This window comes from Scomber japonicus, chromosome 9 (genome assembly GCF_027409825.1).
Source record: "Scomber japonicus isolate fScoJap1 chromosome 9, fScoJap1.pri, whole genome shotgun sequence".
Lineage (NCBI taxonomy): Eukaryota > Metazoa > Chordata > Actinopteri > Scombriformes > Scombridae > Scomber > Scomber japonicus.
The window spans coordinates 38,466,439-38,494,262 of NC_070586.1; the positions used below are offsets into that span (position 1 = coordinate 38,466,439).

General features: G+C 38.6%; 1 protein-coding gene across 2 annotated transcripts in view; it reads right to left on the reverse strand.

The window, feature by feature from the left end:
* Positions 1-23,775, reverse strand: part of fam189a2 (family with sequence similarity 189 member A2) — a 33,872-nt gene extending 10,097 nt beyond the window's left edge. Inside the window, exons 1-7 of one of the 2 annotated variants that reach the window (XM_053325948.1) lie at positions 23,339-23,775; positions 17,799-17,855; positions 9,995-10,105; positions 2,853-2,972; positions 2,606-2,713; positions 435-568; positions 29-164 (exon numbers count right to left, since the gene is read on the reverse strand). In XM_053325948.1, the coding sequence (XP_053181923.1) occupies positions 29-164; positions 435-568; positions 2,606-2,713; positions 2,853-2,972; positions 9,995-10,105; positions 17,799-17,855; positions 23,339-23,617 (945 nt within the window). In that variant the 5' untranslated portion in view covers positions 23,618-23,775. The remainder of the gene's footprint in view (positions 1-28; positions 165-434; positions 569-2,605; positions 2,714-2,852; positions 2,973-9,994; positions 10,106-17,798; positions 17,856-23,338) is intronic. The other variant, XM_053325949.1, reaches the window with a different exon arrangement.
* Between the last annotated feature and the right edge of the window lie 4,049 nt (positions 23,776-27,824).

The following is a 27,824-nucleotide window of genomic DNA, read 5'->3' on the forward strand; positions in this document are numbered from 1 at the left end:
ACTGTATGCAGGCTAATCCAGTGTGTACCTGAGTGACTGCATTGCTTGTGTTTCCAGCAACCGCCTCATACGGAGGAGGTGGGTCTAATGGACAGAAGACTTCCACCCCTTTGATCCGAGCCCCGTAGATATGAGGGAGAGGGATCACACTGTCCCCAAGCATCCTGAAACACACAAGACAAGGAAAAGGCAGCTTGCAAATGTGAGGTGTCATGTTCTTCTCCCACCAGCCAGCGTCAAGCTACCGAGACACATGACACGCTCCGCTGGAAGCAGGCGGGACAAGGTTATAGTCACAGTGCAGGAAGCTGTCTGTAAGACTGAGCAGAGCTATGCTGCTACACAGAGGAAGATTGATGAAAAGATGGATGAAAATGTGTGTGTGTGTGTGTGTGTGTGTGTGTGTATGTGTGTGTGTGTCTGTGAGCTGTTACCGGCGGGCCAGGCGTGGTGTGTATGAGTAGAAAGTGGAGAAATAGGAGGGGGGAGGGGCTGGGGGCACAAACTCATCTGGGTCCGGGACCTGAGCAGGCTCCTCTCCTTCTTCCACTGTGGCTCTGGGTTCGTCCTATCACAGAGCAGGGATATGTGACATCACTCACACATCATTTCAAATACTGTTAGATCAAATACACTTGTTAAAGCGATGGTTTGGCGTAATTTCGACCTAGTGTCATATGCACCATGAGGTCTATCTAAACACCACCTCAGCCGTTACACCAGGAGTTTATTAAAATAACACTTACCTGATGGCTTTTACTCTGCGGCTACTGCTAAAGCTGTAAACATCGTCAAAATGTTTTCCGACCAAATGAAAATGGCTGAGGTGGTGTATAGATAGACGTAATGGTGCATGGTACACTAGGTCAAAATTACACCGAACAGAGAAATGTTGAAACACAGTTTGTGAAGCCTAGCTCCACAATTCAAATCTGAATGGTTAAAATGATTTTTAAACCTTTTTTAGAAATACATTTATGACCTATTTAATGTGTTGTCACTTTACACAGTCTTTAAGTGCCTTTCATACACAGCACTGACTCTGTAAATGAGGATGTTATCACAGTGGCTCGGAATGAGCCACACAATGCTATTCCAACCAATCAGCAGGGGGCATTCGTGCTAAGGCACAATACAGAGGGAGTTCATCAGAGCAGCTGTCTGTGTGAGGACATGTCTCCTGTCTCCAGCACCTGTTGAATGGTGGGGGAGGGCTGGCAAACTGGAGAGAGACCAATTCACAACGTGTTATCTCACACAACAGATATGCTTCCATTTTATTAAATATATCAACACACTTAATCACAGACAGTCTGTTTCTGTAGCGTTCAGTGAAGCTTAATCTGAGCAGGCAGCTGTTTGCATTACACATCCCACTGTATGTGTGTTTTCAAATCATTATTATTTAATTGCTGTATCAATTCATCAGTATTAATCAGTAAATACAAACACTGTCCATTTCTTCCCATTGAGCCAACATGCAAAGAAATAGCAGCAATCTTTCTCCAGAATGACTGACTCTACCTTTAAGCTCCCCCAAGAGCCAAATGAGGGCTGAGTGGCCTGGAGTATATACATTCTTTGGAAATGTGAGTCAATATTCTTTTCTTTTCCATGATTCTGTTGACTAGTTTACTCCCATTCCTCCTTATTTCTCGTTTTCTCTGGTTACAAAGATCTCATTTTACTGTTCACAGGAGTACATTAATATCAATTTTCTGAAGTTCAGTATTTTTCTCCTTCAACCACCTTTAACATCTTAATCAGCCTTTTCAAACATTACATTAGATTTAGTGAGTACTTAATTGATACTTTATGATAGTAGTCCATGTCAGGTACTTTTGCACAGTAAAGAGTAAACATCAGTACAGTACAGTACAGTACTGCACACCAAAGTACAGTACAGTACAGTGCAGTATAGTACAGCATAGTATAGTGCAGTACAGTACAGCATAGTACAGTGCAGTATAGTACAGCATAGTATAGTGCAGTACAGTACAGCATAATACAGTGCAGTACAGTACAGCATAGTACAGTACAGTATAGCCCAGTAAAGTACAGTACAGTACAGCATAGTACAGTGCAGTACAGTACAGTGCAGTACAGTACAGCATAGTACAGTACAGTATAGCACAGTAAAGTATAGTACAGTACAGTACAGCATAGTACAGTACAGTACAGTATAGTGCTGTGCAGTACAGCATAGTACAGTGCAGTATAGTATAATATAATACAGTACAGCACAGTACATTATGTTACTGCAGTGTATACAGGGGCGGCTGTGGCTCAGGGGGTAGATTTTAGTGGTCGTCCACCAATTGGCGGTTCCACATGTCGATGTGCGCAAGACACTTAACCCCAAAATTGTTCCCGTTGCTGTGTCAACGGTGTGTGAATGTGTTTGAATGGTTAGTCTCCTCCTGATGAGCAGGCTGGCACCCATGCATGGTAGTCCCTGTCATCAGTGTATGAATGTGTGTGAATGGGTGAATGAGACATAGTGTAATAGTGCTTTGAGTGGTCATAACGACTAGAAAAGTGCTATGTAAGTACAGTCCATTTACAGTGCAGTACAGTAAAATACAATAGAGTGATGTGATCGTACCATGCAGGGGGTTCTTGTGGTGAAGATCTGCAGGTATCTCAGAGCAGCTGCCATGAGGCATACAGCGGTGGTCAGAGCATTCAGAGCACACAGTGCAAACAAGACTTTCTGGGAGAAAAAAACACGCAATCAGATGAGTTAGAATAGAGGAGGCACTCGTAGGATTACCCTATTTGAATGTTATCCATATTCAAACTGTTCATCTGACCACTGTTATTGTATACAGAACAAGACATGTGGTAACTACCTTGAGCAGGATCCTCATGGTGCTGCAGGAGTGAGCAGGGTGAAGCTCCAGGAGCTTCTCCTCTGGACACTTGGAGCTGGGCGAGAGAGAGCAGCAATAACACATATCTCCCACTTCACTCTGAAAGAACAAACAGGAAACACAAAGACAGGGCTGCTTTAAATACTATTAAAGCATTAATTCAACATTAAATCATGATGTACCAGATACTGTTGTTAGAAATCAATCAAACTCAGATGAGTCAATAAACACAAGCAGTAATACAGACGGTTGAAAACAGTTGATGCAGATGATCTAAACCACTTTATTTTGTGAGAACACTTGCAATGTTGGTTTAAAATACCATAATTATTTATAATCTGAACAATAGCTTAAACTAAAAAAATAAGATCCAACTGTTAATAAACACGAATTATCCTTTAAAAAGGAGGAACTGTGTTGACTTTACACATTATGTGTTGGGGTATAATACTGCATGTGAAAAAAGTCTCTTGTGATCCAGAGGGAGCTGTGTGAAATCTGATAAATTGCGTGATGTCACTTGATTCAGTCTCGGTTAGGGCTGAAGACTACAAGTTTGAAAATAAAAAACATCTGGGGGTGTGGAGCTAGAAAAAAAGTGATGTTATGCAACTAGCATATCACACCCCAAACTCTGAACCAACTGCTGGTAGTCGAGCTGCCAAGGAAGAAGAATGTAATATAAAGAGAAAAAGTAATGTAATTAAGATATCTTTGGTTCTGCAGCATCAATTGAAGCTTTTTCACTGTCCATCATGTGGAAATATTAGATAAGTGCATTTATTTATTGAGTAATAAGCAGCCATACAAGAACAGTATTCAGACCTGCCAACCCTGGACTCATTTTTGATTATGTATCACTTCAGCCAGCTAGATGCACCAACATTCACTGCTGCCTATTTTGCACCCTACACTAGTAAAGTTAAAATAATGAAAACATCTCTGTCAGCAGTTCAGCAGCTGAAAAGACAGCAACATGTTATGTAGCCCTGGAAATAGTAACAGCTTGTTAACTATGCCATTAATAAACATTAGTCCTACTGAATCACAAGCATTCATAAAATCCCTATTTTGTTAGTCAGGTATATGACACCTGTGAGTGCTATAGCTCTTTTCATTCCAAAAAATTGTAATTTTCCAGACAATAAATTCTCTCAAGCTGGTGGACATGAGAGTCTGACTGGTGTAATAGAAATGCATGGGCTTTACCAATTTGGAAGGCTTCTTGTATTAACTAGATCCACAGTGTGACTGACATTAAAAGCTGTATGAGGTAAACCATCATTGGTAAATAGTGTCACACAAAGCCTGAAAAATGACTGGTTTCACTACCAGAGTGTGATCAATGCGGCCAGATAACATTTTGAAAGTCTAGTTGAGCAGCATGATTAAATGGCTTTATCCCTTCAAGTTAGAGCATGAGAGAGAGCGTGCACAGTACACATTTATCAGGCCAGCACAGGAATGTCAAACCTGATACCAGATTACAAACTCAGTATACTGTGAAAGACTGATTTATCTGGCAGTGATAAAGTAACAACTAGCACCAGTGTACTTTCATGTTAAAATGTGTGGCAACTACAGGTTGGCAGGTCTGAGTATATTCTGACCTCACTGCCTCACTCAGGTGTCTTTGCTTGAATAAGAATTTTTCAGTATAGAATAGAATAGAATAGAATACAATACAATCATCATAACTCAATGAGGTCTTTTGTCCAGTGGTGCGACGGCCGTCACCTCATTATTAATGTTAAGAAAACTGAAGAGATGTTGATGGACCCTAAATCAGTAGGTGACCACTCCCCGCTTTTAATCCATGATCAAACAATCAATCAGGTCAGTTCTTACAGATATCTGGCCGTTCACTTGGATAGTCTGTTTAACCACTTAACACACGCCCCTATTTTTTATGTTGTTAGCCTAAACGACATGTTGCCCAAGTTGGGAACAGCACAGATCCCACATAGTTTGAGAATCAGAGATGTGTCTGGTATCATTGGAAAGGAAACACTCTCAGGATTCTTGTAAAAGTGTCTGTGTGATTCTGTAACTTACTGACAAAGAGTGGCAGAGGTTACAATGATGGGGCTGTTTACTCGCCCATAGGTTTGCCTTTACAATGACATGTGTACAGACATTCAGGAACCTCTCAGCGGGATATAGACACAATGAGGTCTTGGCTTCATGCAGTCCAAATTTGGAGTCAAAAGACCAAAAGATGAATTTTTCTGAATTATTTTTCAACAGGTATGTTCATGCGTTTTCCTCAGGTCCTTTTTGGAGACTCCAAATGGACACTTGGTTACCAAAGCTGTATAACCGCAATCAAACACCTATAACTTCACATCCCCTTTGCCTACAATCAAAATCTTGGTCTCTAATGAAAGCTGACGCCATATTATTATTATTATTATTATGATATATTATATTATTATATATAACCTTTTTTTTTTGTTTGGCCATATCTATCTATCTATCTGTTTATTTTGGTATAAGTCATATGTCAAGTCGAAGATGAACCAACCGTGTACCAAAATGCCGTGTGCTTAATGATATATGGTTCAACTCTTTTACGCACCGGGCGCACGCCGGTTACGCTTGGAGTTTGTTTATGGACAGCCAAACTTAATAGCTTAGTGTCATACACCGTTGGAAACCTCTGACTATTGGCTAAAAGGTTATCAACTTCATTTCACCAAATATTTCCATAGGCTAGAACAGCAGTCAATCAAAGCCATGTCGTCATTGTCGTCGGTCACATGTCCTCATTGGCTTTGGAGACATGTACTGCCTAATCCTAAACACCGATTGGCTTGTGTGTGGTGTCGTCAGAAGCAGAAGAGGCTCACGGTCGTAAACATCTAGTCACGTGTACTCTGAGATGGACTTGCAGGTCAGGAAATGACGTAAACGGACCGTATATGGTTTGTTATTTGTGTTATTACGTTACGTGTTGGACTAAATACATGTTGACATATTGAGGAAAGTATTTCGGTTTTATGGAAACGGATTTCATATTTCACAAGAATGGATACTTGGCGAGCTGTACAGAAAGTCCTGAGTCATAAGATGATCGTTGTGGATAAAGGGAAGACTTTGAAGGTATGTAGGCATTATAGCTTTTCTTACTTAGCTGAGTGGCTAGCCGAGCTAATCGCTAATACTATTACGGCTGTGAGCAACCATATAAGTCGTGAGTGGTCTTGAATGAATCAGGACAATCTAAGCTTTCCAACAATGTACGTGCATGTGCATGAATATATATGTTTAAGGGTTGGTGTTTAAAACATTCAGAAGAATGTGTGGCTACCTCCTAACATCCGTCCCGTCCCGTAGACGGAACAGCGTGCGTTAAGAGGTTAACTGGGAAGTTCATGTTGATATGTTGTGTTCTCGCCTTCAGCAAAGACTATATTTCTTACGCAGACTCAGGGTCTTTGGGGTTGACCAGAAGCTTATGTTTTTGTTTTATCAGGCTGTGTTGGAAAGTCTCATCAGGCATGTCAGCGTGGTATGGCAATCTCTCTGTTCAGGTCAAATCTAAACTTAACCGTTGGGTCCAGACAGCAATGAAAGTGATAGGGAGGACCGAAAACTCCTCTCTGCCGTCCATATATGACGAGTCTGTCTTCAGACTGGCACAAAGAGCATTATCCCATCCTGCCCACATCCTCAATCCAGAATACCAACTGTTACCATCTGGCAAACGTTACAGAATCCCCATATGCAAGTTTAACAGATTTAAATATTCATTCATCCCTACTTCCATTAGAATAATAAATAAGACTTTGTAAACAGTGTGAGGTATGCATTATAGTCATGTTGATGCTCTGCTATGACTGGTGGAATCCCCTTACTGTTACCTTGTATGGAAATTTGTGGGAAATGTGTACTTATTATATTTATGTATTTATTGAGGCAACAGGTATCATTATATTATTTATTGTTGTGCAAATGTCAATTTCTGTTATTTATATTGTATTATTATTGTGCAAATGTGCAACTTTACTTTTACTTTCTTTGTTCTTTTTAACTATGGTGGCAGCTTGTCTCAGCACTTGGAGTCCAAGACAAATTTCCCTTTGGCGACAATAAAGTATCTATCTATCTATCTATCTATCTATCTATCTATCTATCTATCTATCCATCTATCTATCTATCCATCTATCTATCTATCTATACATACACAATACAATACAATAGAAAGCTTTGTCATGTTACATATCATGAGATTACAGGTACCACTCCATGTGTGCTTTAAAGACAATAAAAACATGACAACCAGATAAAAACAAAACACACACACACAGCTGGTCTATAACCCGTTCCAAACATGGCACATGTAACACTGGTTTCATGTATCTGTGCAGTGAGCGTTCCATAATGACACCATAACAGACTGATTCACAATCCAATAAACTAAAAAAAGGGAAAGCATTCTTGGAAGTAATTTAGTAATAGCAGATCCTGTAAAGCATTACTGATATAAATGTTTGTCTTGGGAAGAGGTAGAAAAAAATAGCTGCTTTCACATGATGTCTAATGAGAATACATAAAGAGTGCTGCACTAAAAGTCCATTAGCTCTCTATTTATAGAGCAGAGTGCAAAACACTGTGTAACACCATCTATGTTTACACCTCTAACCCCTACACACACAGGACAAAAATACCTGAGAAAAACAGTGAGGGAAGAGACAGAGGAGAGGAAACCTGGCAGAGAGAGAGAGGAAGGAAAGACATACAACAGCAGGAAAGGTCAAAAGTTCACATGGTGCAGCTCTGGACTCAACAAGACATATCACATTTCCTGCAGCTACACACACACACACACACACACACACACACACACACAACCCCACTGTGTGGGGCGAGGCTTTACAGAATGAGTGGGTTGTCATTTTAATACACAAACACAAACAATTTTTACCTTGTGTTTTTGTTTTTTTGACCTAATGACAATGCTGACCTGAGATGACCCAAATATGCATCACTGGATTCAGCAGAAAGATAGTGTCCTTTTTAAGTCTGGGAGTATATGATCTTATATTTCTTTTTTTTAAATGTTAATTTATGTTTTAACGTATCATTTCACTGACATGAAATTGTGTCATTGTGTATTATTATTTGACAGCAAATATCCATGAGCTGCTGTTTTGGGTCAGGAGGTGGAATATGAAGACCATACTTGGAAGTCTACTTTTGTCATATGTTATCTACAGCCAGGTTTCTATTCAAATATAGCACAGATTTGAACCAAATTTCAAGAAAATCAGCAAAAGAACATTTTAATGAATATGTGTCAATTTAAAGTCCACTCTCCCCTCTCTCACCCTTTATAGTGAGCACTGAGAAGCTTTGACCCATCAGCAGAGAAATGCATGCACAATATTGAGTGGTGGTAGTCACTAAATTAAAAAAAATAGATATATATTTTAGTTGAACCGAACTCTTAAAACCTGAAGAGTTCGGTTTAGAACCTGCACTAAGTGTAAAGTGCCTTGAGATGACTTTGTTGTGACTTGGCGCTATACAAATAAAGATTGATTGATTGAACCTCATCTCAACATCTCACATCTCCAGTCAAAATGATGCTTTGCATGTGGTTGCAGGTTGTAAGAAGGCTGTTCCATGTATGATCTTCATACACCACCTCCTGGGACCCAAAACAGCAGCTTATGGATATTGGCTGCCCAATAATAATACATGATGACAGGTCTAAACACTGTAGCTGTGGGCCAGCTGTGGCAACTCTGGCTTCAAGAGGTTCAATCATCAGAAGATCAGTGGTTTGATCCCCATCTCCTCCAGTCCAGTTCCTCCAGTCCAGCATCTTGCATGGTAACCTCTGCCATATGAACGTGTGTGTGTGTGTGTGTGAATGTTGACATGCAGTGTAAAGCGCTTTTAATTATCAAAAAACTAGAGAGACTATATAAATACAGTCCATTTGTTACTTCACTGAGATGTATGTGCAAAGTTTCACATTCAGCTGAAGGAGGAACATTTCTCTGTGCTGAAGGAAAGTAGCCTACCTATGAGCCGTTTGGAACCAATCGTGATCCAGTATGCAACTTCCACAAGTATGATGTGGAAACTTGGAAGTACATCTTTTGAAATGAATTACATTTTCATATTCATAGACTCAATTTTCACAAGGAAGAAGCAAATGTAATTTTAAGGATTTTTGACACTTCATCATTTTTTGCTGTGATTTGAAACTTAAAATCTGTGTAAAGTGAATTCAGACATTTTCTTCTAAATACATTAAATAGGTCAGGTTTCTAAAAAGCATTTCAACCATTTAGATTTGAATTGTGGAGCTAGGCTTCACAAACTGTGTTTCAATTTGTGTTCAGGATTTAGTGGGCGGGTCTTATTAGCATAAACCCACCCCTGCTGCTGTAGAGGTTTAAATACATTCAGTGCACACTACTACTGAGTTAGCCACCGAGCTAGCAGCTGAGTTAGCAGCAGAAAGCTCTCAGGCGTCCATGTTTCTGGTAGAGGTGGTGACTTTGATTGACAGGTGACACTTGGTAGGAGGCGGGGTTTCAGCGGACTCAGCGGGCACTCCCACAGTGTTTGGGAGCAGAGAAAGATGCTGAGTTTTACACAACTTTGAAGCCTAATTTCATATATTTGTCGATTTTTTTAATCATTCAAATTTGGCAGGGTGGTTAACAACACACTTTTCTGTGGTATGTCAAACTCAGAACACATATTTATTCTTACTTTACATGGACTTTAACATTATAGATGCACCTACATACAAGAATAACACAATTTTAGGTCAGTTTTTCTTTTTCTTTAGTTTTACAACAAAAAGAATGCAGCCATAAAAGAGACAATAAACAGTTCTTTCTTCCATCCTGCATGATTAAATGATTAAAATCTTCCTAACTGAGGATGGTGTACTTGCCCTTCACCGTTTAACTGTTACAACAAAGAATGCACTACTGTAGATGATTAAGCATGGTGCTCTCAAAGCGCCATGTACACGTGACCCTCCACAGAATGAACAGAGTGAAGCAGAGAGATGAGAAAGGCAAGAGAAAGAAGTCAGAGGATCTACAAATGGAGATACTAAAAAACAAACAGACACAAACACGTAGCAACCTCACCAGTTGGCAGCTGGTCATACTGGAAACCAGCTGGGCTCCCTGGCAGCACAGGATGAATCCAGCCAGATTAAGGAGCACACACACCACAGAGAGCAGGACAAACACATTGACCTGGAGGTGGTGGTGGTGGTGGTGGTGGTGGTGGGGGGGGGGGGGGGGGGGGGGGTGAAAGACGAAGGGAAGATGGATTAATTGTGTGTAATCTTATGGACATATTACAGTGAGTTGAAATGTAGCACAGATCATATGCTAACACACACATGTGAGATGTCCAGCTGAAAACACAAAAATCACCACTTATTGCAGTCAAAGTGAGTTCATGAGATAACAATAAAGTGACAAGTTAAAAAGAGAAATATATCATTCTATAGGAGTTCATGGCACTAAACAGAGAATGATTTTAGCTGTGTTTTACTCTGCAAAATGGATTTTATCTCTGGAGTGTGAGCTGACAGTGTGGATGTTTTACTAAATTAAACTTGCTTCATAGAACAAGCCCTCAGGATCAACATCAGGATTCAGAAGCTCTTGATCCAATGAGCGCCGAGGGGAACTAACGCCGTTGTCAAGGTGTTGTCAAGCTGTGCACCGGAACAAAGGAGTAATACTAGGCAGTACTGAACCAATATGAATCAAGACTCTATTACTCTCTATCAATCAATGAAGTAAGCTTTGTAAATAAATACATATATAAGTAAAATAAGAGAGAAAGGAGAAAGGGTTATTTAAAAGTTAGAGTAAAAACTAGGTGAAAATAAATCAAAAGGACAAAAGAAAAGTAAAATAAAAGATGAAGAGACAAAGAAACAGACAGATAAGATAAAACTATAGAATGATAATAATAAAAAGTAGAAATAAAAAATAAAATATAAAATAAAAAGTAAAATAAAAAGATTTAAAAAAATGTAAAACAAAGACAATAAAACAATTCACTTTTTAATCAAAAGCCAGGCTGAACAGGAAGGTTTTGAGATTCTTTTTAAAATGTCCACACTTCCAGCTGTTCTCAGGTCTGTTCCAGCAGCTCGTAGCATAATAACCAAACGCTGTCTCGCTGTATTTCTCACATCAAATGTTTTCTGAAATGTATTCTATTCTACTGTGTAGCTGGAATATGAGGACGTTTATGACTCAGCTGTCATGTTGAACTGATGAGCCAAAACCAAACTCCACCCAACTCACACTACATCACCCACTACGTCACCACTGACCGGATCATTCAGCGGTAATGTAATTGAATCCTCGTCCCCCACAGATATCGGTCAGAGTGGAGGCAGAGTGGACGTCAGACTGAAGACAGAAATGGAGTGTAATGAGTCGACACTTCTGTCTGACGTCAGATGAAGGAATTGGTTCAGGCTGCTATCTGGCTTTTAGTCTCAAACATGAGAACACACTGCACCTCTGCTGTGTGACAAAATGATTTCAACTCAAAAGTCCACTTAGAAGCTTTTTCAAAGCTTTCAACAATGTAGTCGTCCTACTGTAATATTATACTGTAACTAAATCTGTTTTCATTTATATATACACAATAATTGATATTTACCAATGTATAGTAAACACTGTATATATAAAAAGGAGCCACGGCTATTATACATGGGTCAATGACGTGATGCAGTCCAGTTTCAATTGGTGTAACCAGTATTTTGATCTAATTATATACAGGAAAATAAATGTGGAATAAATATAATCCACTTTTGCAATGCAACACTTTGTTTTTTTAAAAAACAATCTTCACATAATTAAAACTTATTTAGAAAACATGGTTGTTTTTAGGATATGTCTATGATATGTATATTTGACAAAATGCTTTAAAATGTAAATGTAGAAATACTCCAAAAATGTTTCATTTCATTTGATGTTTTTAAATGAAGTCATTATTTGTATAAGTTCACTTAAATACATCGTAGGTGATCAAATATTTAATATTTATCATTCTTTTGTGGTTACACCGTTTGACATTTTCAGGAGCATTCAGTCTTACTTTTGGATAAAAAAAATGGTGCAAATGTCATTTAAATGATATAAAAGTAACAAAAATACTAAATGTACATTTTAACAAACCTGATGCTGCTTTTAAAACTATTTCTTCAGATATTTATGAATTGCTTGTCAACACGTATTAGTCACTGACCCATATGTTATCTGTTCATTAATGTGTAATAACTAATGACTTGATGTGTCCACAGTGGAACAGAAAATGCTCTATGAAAAGGATAAACATCAGTACAGCATGTGAAAGAGAAATCTATTTGGACTACACAGAGGATAAACAACACAGATTGAAATAAACCAAACATAAGACACGACTTTAATACATTAGTTCCACTTCCACAGTTCTTAGCTGCACATACCATACAGGCTGCTGATGCCTACACTATGTTGCGCAGCTTATCTGCCATCTGCCCTTAATGACAGAAATTCCTGTTATAATCTGCCACACTGTTGTACATTCATGCAGGCTAGTGATACTATCCAGAACTTTTCAAATAAAGTTTAATATCCAAAGTGAAGCTGTTTTTATTCACACATGGTGTCACTAAGCAAAACACACTATGTCCTTTACTGTATACATTTGCTTTCTTACAGAACATTTACAGAGATCATCTTTTTGGACATTGTTCATATCCAAGCCAGGTCCTGCATCAGGTAGGGTACCTGAAGAGGGACCTGCAAAATAAGTAATTCAAGGGTGTTTTTTCATCTTATTTTAATTCCAGGTTCAGTTGTGGGTAGAAAAAAAGAACCAATCAATCAATCTTTATTTATATAGCAGATCAAGGTTAGTTGTTTTTAGGAGAGGCTGAACAACTGCATGTTTAAAATAAGTGAGGGCACAATCAGACTGCAGTGAACTATTTATAATAGTGACCAGAGGCCTGTACTACGAAGCTGCATTAACCTATCCAGGATCTCTCTCCGTTACCTGGGTTGACTTACCCAGATCTTCGCAGTCCAGGATAAGCGGTACTACGAAGCTGGTTATCAACTCGGTAAATCAACCCAGGGTTTTCCAATCTGGATCTCTGCGCGCTCACATAAAGGGGAGGTGTTTGCAGCGTCTGACCAATCACAAACATGGAGAAACCCTGCAGAGCAGACTACTTTACCATGGAGGAGCAGACAATTATTATTCATAAATATGAAGAATTCAAACATCATCCAGGCCAAAAGCAACACTGTTGCTGCAGCAAAAGCCAGGAAGGAATGCTGGCAGAAAATTGCCGACTCTGTTAATGTGTAAATTCATCAGATCATACAATATTAATTTATCAGACAATATAAACGGACAGCACTCTGATCACACAATGTCACTTTATTACGGCACAGACGTTTGGGGCAGAGCGCTTCCTCAGTGCCCTTCCTTTCATAGCGACATTAAGTTAGTTTAATATTCAACATTCAAAATACAAACCTATTATGCGCTACAACCATTTGAGTGAATGATTTCAAACCAACTGTATAACATACAGAATAATATCCCTCATGTGCCTCAAGGCTTATTTTACAAATATATCTTTTCGTCAATTTTTTACAATTACAATAAATAAATACAGTTATTATGCTCCCTGACCCTTTGATCTCAGGATGTCAAACCTACAGAATAATATCCCCCACGTGCCTCAATGATTATTTTTTAAATATATATTTTGGCCAATTAAAAAATTGCATCTATCACTAAAAGCTCTTCCTCTCCTAAGCGCTCCTCTCGCGATCCGCGCACCAATGTTGACAGGATCTTTTAAGAATGGGCAGGTCATTTTCTAAGAGATCTGATTGGTCAGGAGGTGGTGCTTTTGTACTCATTGATCTCTTATCCAGAACATAACATGCTCCGGAGCAGGTTAGCCGTTCAGCATAAGTTACCATGGTGATTTACCCCGGTAAGAAGTGAACCAGCTTCGTAGTACGGAAAACCCAGGGTTAACCCTGAAGTTACCTCGATAAGAGAAAATCTAGCTTCGTAGTACAGACCTCAGGAGTCTCATTTATAGCTGTTGTGATCTATAAAAACACACTTCATGGGAGAAGGTGTGACGAGGTGGTTTATTGGAGCTAGATTGTATATTATTCCTCTCACTTCATATCATACATTCATTATATATCCACATTACCATAAACATTCAAACCAGCAGTGTTATCTGTACTAGCCACAAGGTGAGCCACAACTTTTCAATAACTTTTCAATATAAAACGTTAGAAGCCAACTAAAATCTTCAAATCTTAACTTAAATCAAAGTCTGCTCAACATTTCATCAGTGCTGTCTCATCTGGAGTGCAGAGGAGAATCAGCTGGAGAGCAAATCAGCTGTTGAAATGAATAACATTAGGATGTGACAGGTGGCACGATTTAAGAAAGTGTGGCTTCCTGTTCCTTGATATTAACCCTGAATATATGAACTCCTTTTCATCTCAATCATGTTAACTAACTGATGAACTCATCACCATCAGTTGTAGATATCCAAGATGACATCATGTAACTAAGAGCTGCAGAAGAGTGCCGATAGGTTTTTAATAATCTTCTAATATTGTGCATATAACACAAAGTATGATTTTAGTGTTTGTTTACGCACAAACGCTTCTCCAGTCACCTCACCATCACAGCTTCTTCACCTGTACTCATATATGGATTCATTAGAGAAACACCTGCATGGTGGATTTTGGAGTAAATATAAATGAATACAGTGTTAATTGTGTTTTAACTGGGAAATGGCCTGGTAAGAACTTAACCAGAGATGTCTGACTTTATGATCCACAGGAATGTTAACTGAAGTTGTATCGGGTTGTTACACACATACCTTCAAGAATTATGAAAACAGGGAAATTAAACTAAAAGTAAAAGTCAGTTCATGGCTATAGCGGTCCTTCCTTGTCAGCTGGGCTGAGCCAAGGAATGTACATACTGAGAGTCTGATCCATCACACACCTAAGAATGTCTCACACTGAGAGGAGAGCAGTCAGCTGACAGGAAGTGTTGAGGAACACAGGTTGAAGGCAGGAGAATGTGAAGCTGAGATTCACAGAAAAACAGGGCAAGATGGATCCATCCAAAGAAGGAGCAGAACCAGCTGAGGGTAAGCCATATCCAACCATCAGCCCAGGCTTCCTGCTTCCAGATCCTCTACAACTACACCTGCACAAGGGGGTGGCACAAACGTCCATGTGAATGGGGGCTGGAAGACACCATCCCATGAAACAGTGCCATAAATATCCTCCATAGATGACCCAATACCAAAAAGGGTCTGGCAGTAATCCACCCAAACGTTGGACAAGCAAGCAAGTGCACTGGCAACACAATGACACACAGGACAGGAAAGACAGAATGTGATGGGCAGGCAGAGGGCAAGCCCAATGCAAGAATCACAACTCCCATCATGCTTGGCTTCTATACAGTGCTGGGTGATATGGATAGAATCAAATATCACCATTCTTTACCAAATACCTCCATATTGACATTTTGACAATATTGCAGGGATAGCTATTGATGCTTTCACAGAATACATCGATATAATATCAATTTATTGCCCAGTCCTACTCCAATAAGGAATGGATAAGGCTCACAGATTTATAATCTGCAATGTCATTGTTATTTCAGCTATCAAGCTGTCCTTGTATTTTATTGTGGGTGATCATATTATATTATATTATATTATATTATATTATATTATATTGTATTGTATTGCAGTTTTTATGTTGATGTCTTGTGCTTCTTCATATGTGATAGTCTTCTAACATCTTGGGACCATATTGGAAATAAGTGGTTTCACTTTAACATGTTAGCTCTTGGATTTTAGTTTTTTTACTTGTAATCCTTAAACAAATCATATCGTACCGTAAATCCAACTCACAGCTGATTTTCAGGTGGGAGAAATAAAAACTGCTTCTATTCCAACAATCTAACACAGTGCTGAGAGAGTGAAGGACTCCATGTAATAAATGACCTTATCATGTTATCTTGTCTTTCACACCTCCAGGTTTGTCACAGGCATCATGCTAAACCATGTGCAAACACACAGAGCCTGCTTGCAATGAGCTTTTCCAGTGCTACATCTCACATTACATCCCAGCTTAAATAGAAATACCAGAGAACCTGAGGATCCGATAGACAGAGAAGGTAGCTACTTACTGAGAGTCCTGTTCCTGGTAGCAAGGGAAATGATCACAATCTCTTGGTTGAAGCCATGATCCCCCAACATAATTTAATAGACACAGTAAAAAAGGCCTTTATTATGGAAAAAACTACAGCAAGACTACAACTGAAACTAGAAACATTTGAGAGAAGATGGAAACCAATTACACAAGTGATATCGGAGCTCTTAAATGCTCTTAAAATTGTAGTTATTTTATTTACATATGTTATTTTTGGTTGTTTATTATTCTCTTTGTAAGTACACCTATCTGTACTATTGGACTACACAGGGAGAAGTCAGAGAATTCAAGTGAATGTTTGTATCTATGTAAAATGTGTTGAGACTTGAAAGCAAAGGTGGTATTGTATATATCTAGGTGTGTAATATGGTGTAGATGTGAGTGGACTGTAAACTGAGGCGGGTGTGATTTTATGTACATCTTCATGTATGTTAAAAAAAAATAAATAGAAATGCCAGAGAACCCACACAGTCCAGCTCATATTTGATTTCTTCACCTCTGTAAACACTATTTACTACAAATTATTCAGTTGTTCAAATAATTCATAATGCAATTTGGAAAGTACAGAACCTCAACAACAATTTACAACAATGACACATTCCTTCAGAACCCAAAGGGAGGCATCACATGTTTTACATCCATGCTTGGGACAAACGGACCGACTCCACTCAGATAACCTGGTCTCTAGTTTCAAACAATGAATGATAACACCACAGCAGACACACTTCCTGACTGGGTGGGTTGATCCTAATAAGGTGGTGTTATGGATGTTAAGCCTGACTGACTAATGCATTGACACCTATGAGCACATCTCTTTTCTGTTATCTGGAAGAGCCTCTGGAAAGCATGATTATAAAACATATGTCCAACACTTCATGTCAAAGAGGCCCTCTGAGATGATGAAGTCATCCAAAAAAATGTGATCCAAATATCATAGGCTCCACTGTAGCATACCCTGTCACTACTGTTGCAGTGTAAGATGGTAGATACATTTTTCAGAGTGTCACACAACCCCCGTGCAATGACTCATTTCACTATCAAAATTCAATCCATTCGATCCGATAACATTTGGAAAGTCTAAAAGAGTCACACAGTTCAGTTATTTTATCCCCATTCAAGTTAGCAGAGAGCTAAATGTCTCTACTGTGCATGTTCTGCCCACAGAGCATATTCAATATGCACTCATACCTGGGAGTGATCAAGTGAGACCAAGTTTCTCATTTACAAGATTATTTAGAAATATCAGTTTACTGGACAAAGTCAACTGCAACCTGCTTAAACACACTGAGTCAAACCAACCCTAACCCTCCAGCTGCTGGGAGGAAAAAGACGCATTTCTAATATTCAACCCAAGACCCCTCTATCATTTAATGCAGTTAATTATTATATGATAGACATTAACAATACAGTTAAACCACATTGATACTATTTTGACTGCAAAAAGGAGGATTATTTCAGTTGGACTTTGAAGTGTGTACTTGTGAACCTGTCATTGGTGGGTTATGATCAGGTCAATCAAAGAGATCAATTTCACAACATCTAGAAAAAGTAGACCTTACATGATTTTTACTGTAATTCTACTAATAGTCTGATGACTGCAGATTTATCTTGACCATCATAACTTAACAGAAGAAACCAAACTCATGTCTCTTACCAGTAGCAGCATAGGTCTTCTCCATGTAGTGAGCCCTACAATACCCGACAGAATGACCTGCAAACACATGGAGGAACATTAAAGTCATTTGGTGCAACAAACACAACTATTAACATCTGAAAACCATTCATATAAAAATCCAAGTTCCTGAAGTAAATGTGTTTGATGTGTGCATTGATGCTGATTGCTATGATTTCTGTATGCGGTTATATTCATATAATTTAATATGCAATAGTGAGCATTCTGAAGTTGTGCTTGTTCTGTATACATGTCCTGGACTAGAAATACAATGAAACTGAATAGAACTCCATAGACATTCATGTTTTATGTGACTTATAATAACTGTACATTCTGAATATGAATGGGACCTGTGCAGTATTCCATGAAAGATATATGCATACAGTGGGATTGTTTTAAATCTGAATTATTCAATCATAGTTTAATTTAATAAGTGTATTATAAAAACAAAGTCAGCATCCCTCTACAATGAATTACACACAATATGATACACCAATCATCTTGGTAGAATTATAACTGAAGGGGGACATACTGTATATAAATCAAAGTTCTCTTTATAGAAATCATGTCTTTATTATTAATATGCATGTATGATGATAGAAGTAGCAGCATTATTATTGCTAATGGAAAACTAGCAATGCTCCTTGCTTATGCTTGCTTATTTATTTATTTATTTTTTCTGTGCTTTCCCCCACCTCCCTTTCTTTCCCTCCTCTTACATTACTATCAAACACTCATACTTCTTTCTGTCTAACAGTGTGTAATACATTCTAACCAGTGTTGTGGAGTAACTAGTTCCATGTAACGGTGCTACGTAATTACAGTAACTGATGAAAATGTTGATGATTATAAAGGAGGTTACATCTGAAGTCACACCTTTAAGATTTTACTCAGGAGTGTTTTTTCCTCATTTTTTAACATTTAACATTTAACATGTTACTAAATACATATATTGTTGTTTTTAATTCTTTGAAATCAGTATTTTGTTATATTTAGTAAATAAATCATGAGGTGGGTTTATTTGGAGCACACATGGGCTTAAATGGAGTCACGGGACCAATTAAACCCACTTTATTCATCAAATATCTTTATTTTATATTCCAAAATGTACATGAACTAATGAATACATTTTAAATGAGAGATAAATGTTGCTTTATAAGAAATGACCTCTCTTATAAATCATGTCAGTATCCATGAAAAACAGCTGGACTTAGATTTTGGTGTTTAATGGGAACATTTACCCTAACAGCTGAAGACATTGGTTAGAACATTAGAAAAGTCATCAAATGTAATAAGTTACATTACTTTGATGAAGTTGTTGAAATAGTTACATTACGTATTACATCTTAAGCCCGAGAGCCCCCGCCGGCAGGGGCAACAGCGCCCCCTATAAATAAAAGGGCAGCTAAACAAGCACCAATATAGTCATATGATACACCATTTTGTTCAGAAGAAGCTCAGCTATCGAGCCAGCGCAACCATTTACAGCTCAACAAAACACAAGTCAAACGCCGAGCAACTGATTGCGCCATTTGCAAAAACGCTCCTCCGTCTAAGCACTGTGCACGCCCGCAGTCACCGCGGTCGATCTTTAATTTCACAATATCAAACACACGGTCTTTGACTCCATCTAGTGGTTGAACTGTGCTACTGTGATAGATTTAGCCAACTGCATTACTTTCTAGAGGGCGTGAACTTTCATTAGAGGTGTGATTGGTCCATATTGACCAATCGGTTCGCGAGATATTGATGCTCTTCCTGAAAATATTGCTTGGATCAGTTGATACCAATACCTAACATGCGCAGAGATGCGCAGTGCAGAGTTGAGCGCCTAAATATATCTCTACTAAAATCTCTCTAACTTTGCAGTGCTTTACTTTATTAGCATGAGACTTGGCACAGATAATGTTCAGATGTTATGCTTTTTGGCTACAATTTAGAAGGTGTTATTCACTCTGAAAGTGTACATTTTTGTCAGGCGAAAATTAAATGTTTAATTTATGTTGTGTTCAATCTTCATTTAGTCTGACCCACTAACATATATGTTGATGCTTATGATACCAATATTTTTCATATAGACCTTGTAGTTACAGAGATATACTATATTCATTTTGGGTATGTCATTTTCGAGCAGGACCCTGAGCCAGAGGCCTAGGGAGGAAGTAGAGTAACTATCTAACATATTACATTTCCAAAGTAACTCTCAACCCTGAATATATGCATGAGGACTAAGTGGGAGCTGTTCTCTTCAAGTTGCATTATTTCTTCCTAGAATGGCAATGGAATGTTCTGCAAGGACCTGCTGCAACACTGCCTCTGATTGGCTCTGAACCTGATATTATTAATCTAACCCTAACCATCTCACTCCTCATGCCCAAACCTAACCAACAAAAGACAACAAGTACCATCAGAGACAACGTAGGATGGGTCATTCCATCACCAAGCTGGGTTAAAAACATATCATATTCAAGTCTGGCTCAGAATATGTTGAAGGTCAGCAAATCAGTCTGTTTAGTGTGTGATAGCCTGTGTAAAGTAAATGTAATGTACATTTCCCCACTGTGGGACTAATAAAGGAATATCTTAGCTTAAAGTCCATGTAAAGTAAGAATAAATATGTGTTCTGAGTTTGACATACCACAGAAAAGTGTGTTGTTAACCACCCTGCCAAATTTGAATCATTAAAAAAGTCGCCAAATATATGAAATTAGGCTTCAAAGTTGTGTAAAACTCAGCCTCTTTCTCTGCTCCCAAACACTGTGGGAGTGCCCGCTGAGTCCGCTGAAACTCCACCCCCTACCAAGTGTCACCTGTCAATCAAAGTCACCATCTCTACCAGAAACATGGACGCTACGTTTGAGAGCTTTCTGCTGTTAACTCAGCAGCTAGCTCAGCGGCTAACTCAGCTGCTAGCTAACGGTAGACTATAATAGTAGTAGTAGTTTGTGAAGCCTAGCTCCACAATTCAAATCTAAATGGTTGAAATGCTTTTTACACCTTTTTTAGAAATACATTTATGACCTATTTAATGTGTTTACAAGAAAATGTTTGAATTCACTTTACACAGTCTTTAAAGATTGTGAACTCTTCAGATGCAGTCACTTCCCGTCACTCTCATAAAGAACATGTTTGATATTAGCAGCTGAGGGAGACGTACTGTGTATCAACACAAGAGAGAAGGAAACGTTGAGCTAAAAGGTTTGCGGTGTGAGAGTGAAATGGAAACAAAGCAGATTGAAACAAATCATAGTTACACAGCTGACCACAACCTGAAGTCAGCTTCATTTTACAAAAGTTCATCCACCTCCAGTTCCCTTTGTACTGTATACTCTACAGTCCCCACCCCACATCAGACCTGCCAAGTTTAGCTTGGAGAGAGATTTGTTCCCAGGGGTGGGGTGTGTGTGTGTGTGTGTGTGTGTGTGTGTGGAGGGGTGTGTGTGTGTGTGTGTGTGTGTGTGTGTGGAGGGTGGAGGGGTGTGTGTGTGTGTGTGTGTGTGTGTGTGTGTGTGTGGAGGGTGGAGGGTGTGTGTATTTTAGTGGTACTTATTTTTGTTGTGCATTATTCTAGGTAAATTAACCCACTTGACCTCTCTGTGAACCCTCACCTTTTTCATAAGCCTTATGCTTTTTCCTACTTTGTGTTTATTAGATAATATTTATAATACAGACTCCGGTAATTAGACTCCACATATTTTAGGATATGAAGCTCAGGATAAAAAACCTCCTCAATAAGTGTCTCCCATCATATGACACCCTTCACTTTAGTTTGGTCTATCCAAACAGAAGTAAACAGGTCTATGGGCGCCTGGGTGTAAAATAGGGGGTCTGGGATTCCTCCTCTATAAAAAAAAAACGGTCTCACTGTGAATATGTGAAAGTTGGCAGCTCATCCAGTATCTCACACAAACACGTGCTTTTTTTCTTCTTCTTTTTTCTTTCTTTCTTTTCAGCTTTTAATCTGCCCTCCACATTAAGCATGGATTCATAAGGACAAGTGGCAGGTAGACCCCCATGTTTGTTTTGTAGCTTCATAGTTAATAGCTGTGATAGGCCGACAGCTTGGAGCCACACTCCATCATACAGTCCATCAACGTGTTTGCCTTCTGCAGGAACACTAAATCACACTGATATATACTGCAGCACATACACACACACACACACACACACACACACACACACACACACACACACACACACACACACACACACAGGGCCTATGTAACACACTATCAAACAGTGGAATGCTGTAGCACAGACTGGAGAACTCTAGTGGAAAGTGAGAGGCTTTATCCTTTAATAGCTTTAAACTGATGGAGAAATATAATAAGCAGGGGGTAAGGCAATAGCATCTGTTCAGAATGCAGGAGGAAAAGCAACATGAGATGTAAGAGCTACTGTACAGCAGAGACTCTACCACAAACACTCACTTCAAACAAGAATTCCCCATTTATCATGGACTCGTGATTTCTATTAAATGCCATATTATTCTTATCATAGTTGACATAAAATGTTACGAGAGGTCCAGCCAGTTAAATGAACAGGGTCATATTATGAGGAATGTCCTTTGTTTGCCACCTTATCTTTGGACAGGATGTGTTTAGATTAGCTTAGAATTACTGAAAGCAGAAGAAGAAAGTGGCAGCCAGGCTTCATCAAAAGTGGAAGAAAAAAAAACATGATGTGAAACTGTAATTGGTTAGTAGTGGAGCATTGAATATGTGAGACTATGACTGCTTCTGATCATGTACAGCCTTACAGTATCATTTCACACACAGAACACACAGCAAGTGAATAGAGTTTCAACTCATTCAAGACAAGTCAAGTCACAAGTGTTCAGAAGCAATGAGTCTCTCAGGTTTCTGACTGATGACCGCTAAATACACACCAGCATTTGAAAAGTGAAGAAAAAGTTGTTGTTTTTTTAAAGTCTCAAGTCAATTACAGTCTGACAATCAGATATTTCAACAATCTGACAGTTCATCTAGATTATTATAATACTCTATCATTGCACAGCTCCAGTATTTCAGAGCTGGAGCTGCTTTGTACATTTCTCTTGACTTTTCTCTTTAAATGAGTAACCTGCTGGTCAGTGTACTCTGCTGAACTTTAGCCAGTGTTCATGTCATTGTTAAGAAAAAAATATCTGTATTTTTCCCACAACTCCAAATCTCAGATGTGTGCAGCTCTGCCTCTGGATATGGATGACACTGTTTTAATGGGTTTTCAACATGTGTGCACCTACAGTTCATGTCATATTCCTGACTGACAGTGATACTGGTGTTAATGGTATTAATGGAAACCTGTCACTCTGGCTACAGCTGACATGCTATTGTGATTTCCGTTTAAACAGTAAACAGAGCCATAAACGCCTCTAAATTCACATTGTGTGTACTGTAACCTCATTGAATGTTTAACTCTTGTCAAAACCGTTTTTTTATACTAATGATAATAAATACATGATAGAGGTTTTATTTTCAAACATATATATTGCACATGTAAAAAGCCCGTGTGTGACTTACCGAGGAGCCTGCCCAGAAGGGACAGGAGTTTCGGACAGGGGGAGAGTTGCTGAGGGACAGAGCTCCAAATGACAGCGCCACCATGGAGCCGCCGAGCAGCAGCTGCAACAAGCCCAGCGAGAGTAGCGGACGCCCGGGCAGCAACAGCCGAGAGCCACCGCCGGCGATCCGGGAAGAAGCGGACAATCCGCGGGGTCGGTTTCGGTAAGACGGCTCTGCGAGCTGCGAAGCCCCGGTAACCGGACAGCAGGAGCCCGGTAGCACCACTGGGAGCGACATGTGAAGCTCCACAGGCTGGACCAGCAACAAAACAAAGCAGACGGAGCTAGAGTTGAGGCAGAAGGGCGCACTCTCAGGGAACAGAGGGTGGATCCTCACACAGTACAGTGGAGCAGCTAGGTACCTCTGCCATATTGGTGTCCTGTTTTAAATAACATGCTCGCTTGAACGCCACTGCTTGGATTGACTTTCACATATTTTGGCAGCGGGCTGAGAAAAGCCATGCCGGGGGAGGGGCACAGCAGACCATGTGTAAACAGGACAGCCCTCCTCAAGTAGTCCTGAGGCCTAACATAGAAGCACATACACACAGTAGATCCCGTAGGGATCACTCTGAGGATCACTCTGAAACAACAGAACAGAAAAAGGTCAAACTATCCTACATTTCTCTAGGTATGCTGAGGTGCATACAACATACCATATTTCACCCTACCTTTCATAGTTTTAAAGGCACAATACAAAGAAAATTGTTTCCCTGCCACCGAAAAATCAAAATCAAATAAATTAGTGGGTACAATTAATTCCCTAGAAAAATTTAGGTTTCTGCCTTGCGTAGTTTTAAATGTATTATAGCACCGTGCATCATGTTTGACTTTGCTTGTCTGCTTTTTTATTTTGTGCTATTATCTATTGTGCTGATGTACTTGTTTCCTTCCTTTTTAACTTTTATTCTCTTACATACCAACATTTTTCTATTCAAATCAATATTGTGATTGATATGTTATATGTAACTATCTTTAAATGGTATGGGTAATTAGCAGACATGTGTAAGTTTAATATGTAAAGGTTTGGTGGGCCTAGTCCAAATAGTCCCTGAGTAACTGAGAGTAATGTAAAAAGTGTTGCAACTGTCCCCAGTCTCCCCTACTAGGGACAGGTGTTGCAAATGAGCATGAGCTATAAACACTGTGATTCTTGCAGACAGTTGTTCTAATCTAGCCTGTCTATGTATACTGTATCTGTCCTTATTAAATAAACCATAATAAATAAATAAAAATATGGACAATCATCATTTTATTGGGCTTCCTATCTATGACATAGGCTATATTAATGCCTACTGATAGATTATGAATATGTTGTGAATATGTCCACATCCTTTATTGTAGGAGGTTATATGAAAATAATAATGGAGATATTGTTTACAAAAAGAATGTATAGATCAAATGTATGTGATTAATATTTCTGTGAATATACTGCAAAACGTATGATGGAAATGTCACTGGTATAAGATCATAGTCTGGCAAGTTGAGGAAGTAGTTCACTATCTGAATTTAACTGAGCAAAAATAGAAGAAAGAACATTTTCTTAAATGAATAAATTGATAAGTCACTAAAATGAAAACACATTAATAATGGCCACTGTGTTGGGAAAGGCAGGGGTGATACAGTGAGAAGTGAGGCAAAAACATGCAGGGTTGTGATGTAGGGTAGCTCAAGTGACAAGGAAGTGGTCCCCCCTTAAATAGGCCCTCCATTCAATTAGGCTGAACCATTACTACAGGGGTGTCCTCTCCCTCTTACCAACCGACACTCAACAATGCTACTTGTATCAGTCAACACTGTTTACCAGCCATCATTCCCAACATTTCCATAAGCCAAAACAATAAATTAAAAACATGAAATCAGCCCCTTAACTGAGTAAAATAAATCCCTCATACGTAGTCCAACCCACTGACATCACCAGTCTATATATACAGGAAGTAGATTGGCAGTCCTTTGTGTTGTTTGGTAAGCACATGGTGGCTTTGGTAAGTAACAAAGAAAGACTATGCATAGTTTATGAAACTTAGAACTAAACCCAATAAAGATTAACCTTAATACATGTCTGTTTTACTTTGAGTTAAGTTTGCTGAATGTAAATTGTAACCAAATATAATGCAAAACAAAACAAACCCAGGATAGTTTGTATCTGCATATGATTACTGGTAAACTAATGGTTTTAACAAACATACATAGTCAAATGAATAAGTTAGCTGGTGTTGATGGTGAAAAAGGAAGTGATGGGTTTCACCCACTTTGTCACAAGATTCATCCAAAAAAAAAAAGGTCACCCTGGCTATCCATGGCCTGGCATTACTGCAGGGAAAATATCTTGTGTAGTATAGAATTGTGCTAAGTCATATTGTGACTCATAATTAGTCTCTTCAACAATTCACATCAGTCATTTATAAATGGTTGATTGATCTTATAGGGAAAAAACACATTCACTATCACTATTTTATGATCCAGGAAACATTTTATAGAATATGAAGAATACAACAACATGTTTGAATGTTTTTTTAATTTTAATAAACACAGGTCAATTTTGTACATTTGCATTTATAAAAATGTGTATCAGCTGCACAAAATAAAAAAACAATGCGTTTGATTTGCATTTTTGTATACTGTGGGTCACGTTAGTCCAGCTAATAGAAATGTATATAGGATGTTTTTACAGCTCTTAAATGTGAAAATGGGTCAAATTTGACCCTGAACAGTATGTAAAGGTTAAGACAGAGAATAAAAGTATTTTGTTTGTCTATGTAATTTCCAAAAGAATGTAAAAAAATATGTTGTAGAGTATGACCTGCAGTCCCTGCATCATATGAGCCATCTTGTCACTGGTTCTGGCAGAAAGCCCACTGTTGTCCTTCTGAATGTCCTCATGAGTTCAAAGGTCATACATGTCTATTTACCAAACAAGGCTTCTAAAGTAAATAAGCAGCTCATCTGTCAGTGACATAACAATAACTGAAATGATTGAGTATGCAGTGTTGTGCATATGAACGCGTTCATAATTTTGGTGAACTTGAACGAACGAACGGTATTTCTACCTGATGAACGATACTATGAACGCGTTCATTCTGGTGTCTGTGAACGTCACGTTCACTCTTTTTTAATTTCGTTCAATAAGGTTCAGGCAAAAAACACACCGCACTAAAGTGTTGCCCAACCGTTGCGTGTGCTTCTTTGTCTGTGCCAGATTCTAACAAGTGCGAGAGCGCCACAGTTGAGTAGAGCTCAACTTGAGTGGATCTGGCAACCAAAGGCAACTGCAGCCAGTGTCGCACTGCCTGCTGTGCCGTATTAAGCACCCCTGCCGTGAAAAGCACCCCCTCGTCGCGGGAACGCGCATGTGGAGAGGACGCTATAAACTACTACCAAACGGACATATATTACCCACAGATCTCTTATTCACGAGTAAATGTCAAAAAGGACTAAATGCTCATGTTTAATTTACTACAAATGACAACGTACACACAATGACAAAAATGATATTCTCATTCCATGTCACGTTCTGTTTAGCGTCCAGTTTTGTGTTAATGATTCATGTTTAAATGCGCTCATGGATTCCACAATAGTCATACTTTCCCACAATCACAGTCACAGATAACAAAAATCGGGTAAATGGTTATTGATGTCATTAATTAATAGCCTGCTTACCGTGTTGTCTTCCATAATATTTGTAAATATATATAATATAAACTCCTAAGTATGTGTTTGTGTGAGTATATATATATATATATATATATATATATATATATATATATATATATATATATATATATTGAAGTGTCAGTGTGTTGTTTTTTTTCTTGGTCTACTTATCATTGAATATAAACTCCTAAGTATGTGTTTATGTGAGTGTGTGTGTGTATATGTATATGTGTATATATATATATATATATATATATATATATATATATACACATATATATAAAACTAGCTTATATAAACTAGCATATATATGACATTCAAGCTAGTTTTTCCTCATGTTTTTGAGAATATAATGTTGGGGTGAAAGCTGCAACTGCTACAAGTGTGGACTGAATGGAGTTTAAACAACAATGGGGGAAGGCCCTTCGATGCTAATGTAAATCCTGGTTGGATAAGGATTTTTTGAGATGATGAATCAAACAAGGATTAATCAAACATATATTAATGACTGATGAGGAATTTATTAGAGTAATTATGAGTCAGAATATGAACAGTATGTGAGGGTTAGGGTTGATTCAACATTTAGAGAGGATGGAATCAACTTGAATCCATAACAAGTACACTTGTCAGTACTCCCACACTGTATGTATGTAAGTGCCAAATGATTCTTGTGTATAAATGGTGCTAATACTATAATGAGTATTGAGCAGTCCTTCCATGATTAACATGTTACTCAAGCATTTTCTGATGTGTAACTGTATACATAAAGTACTTTGAAAAAACAACATTCC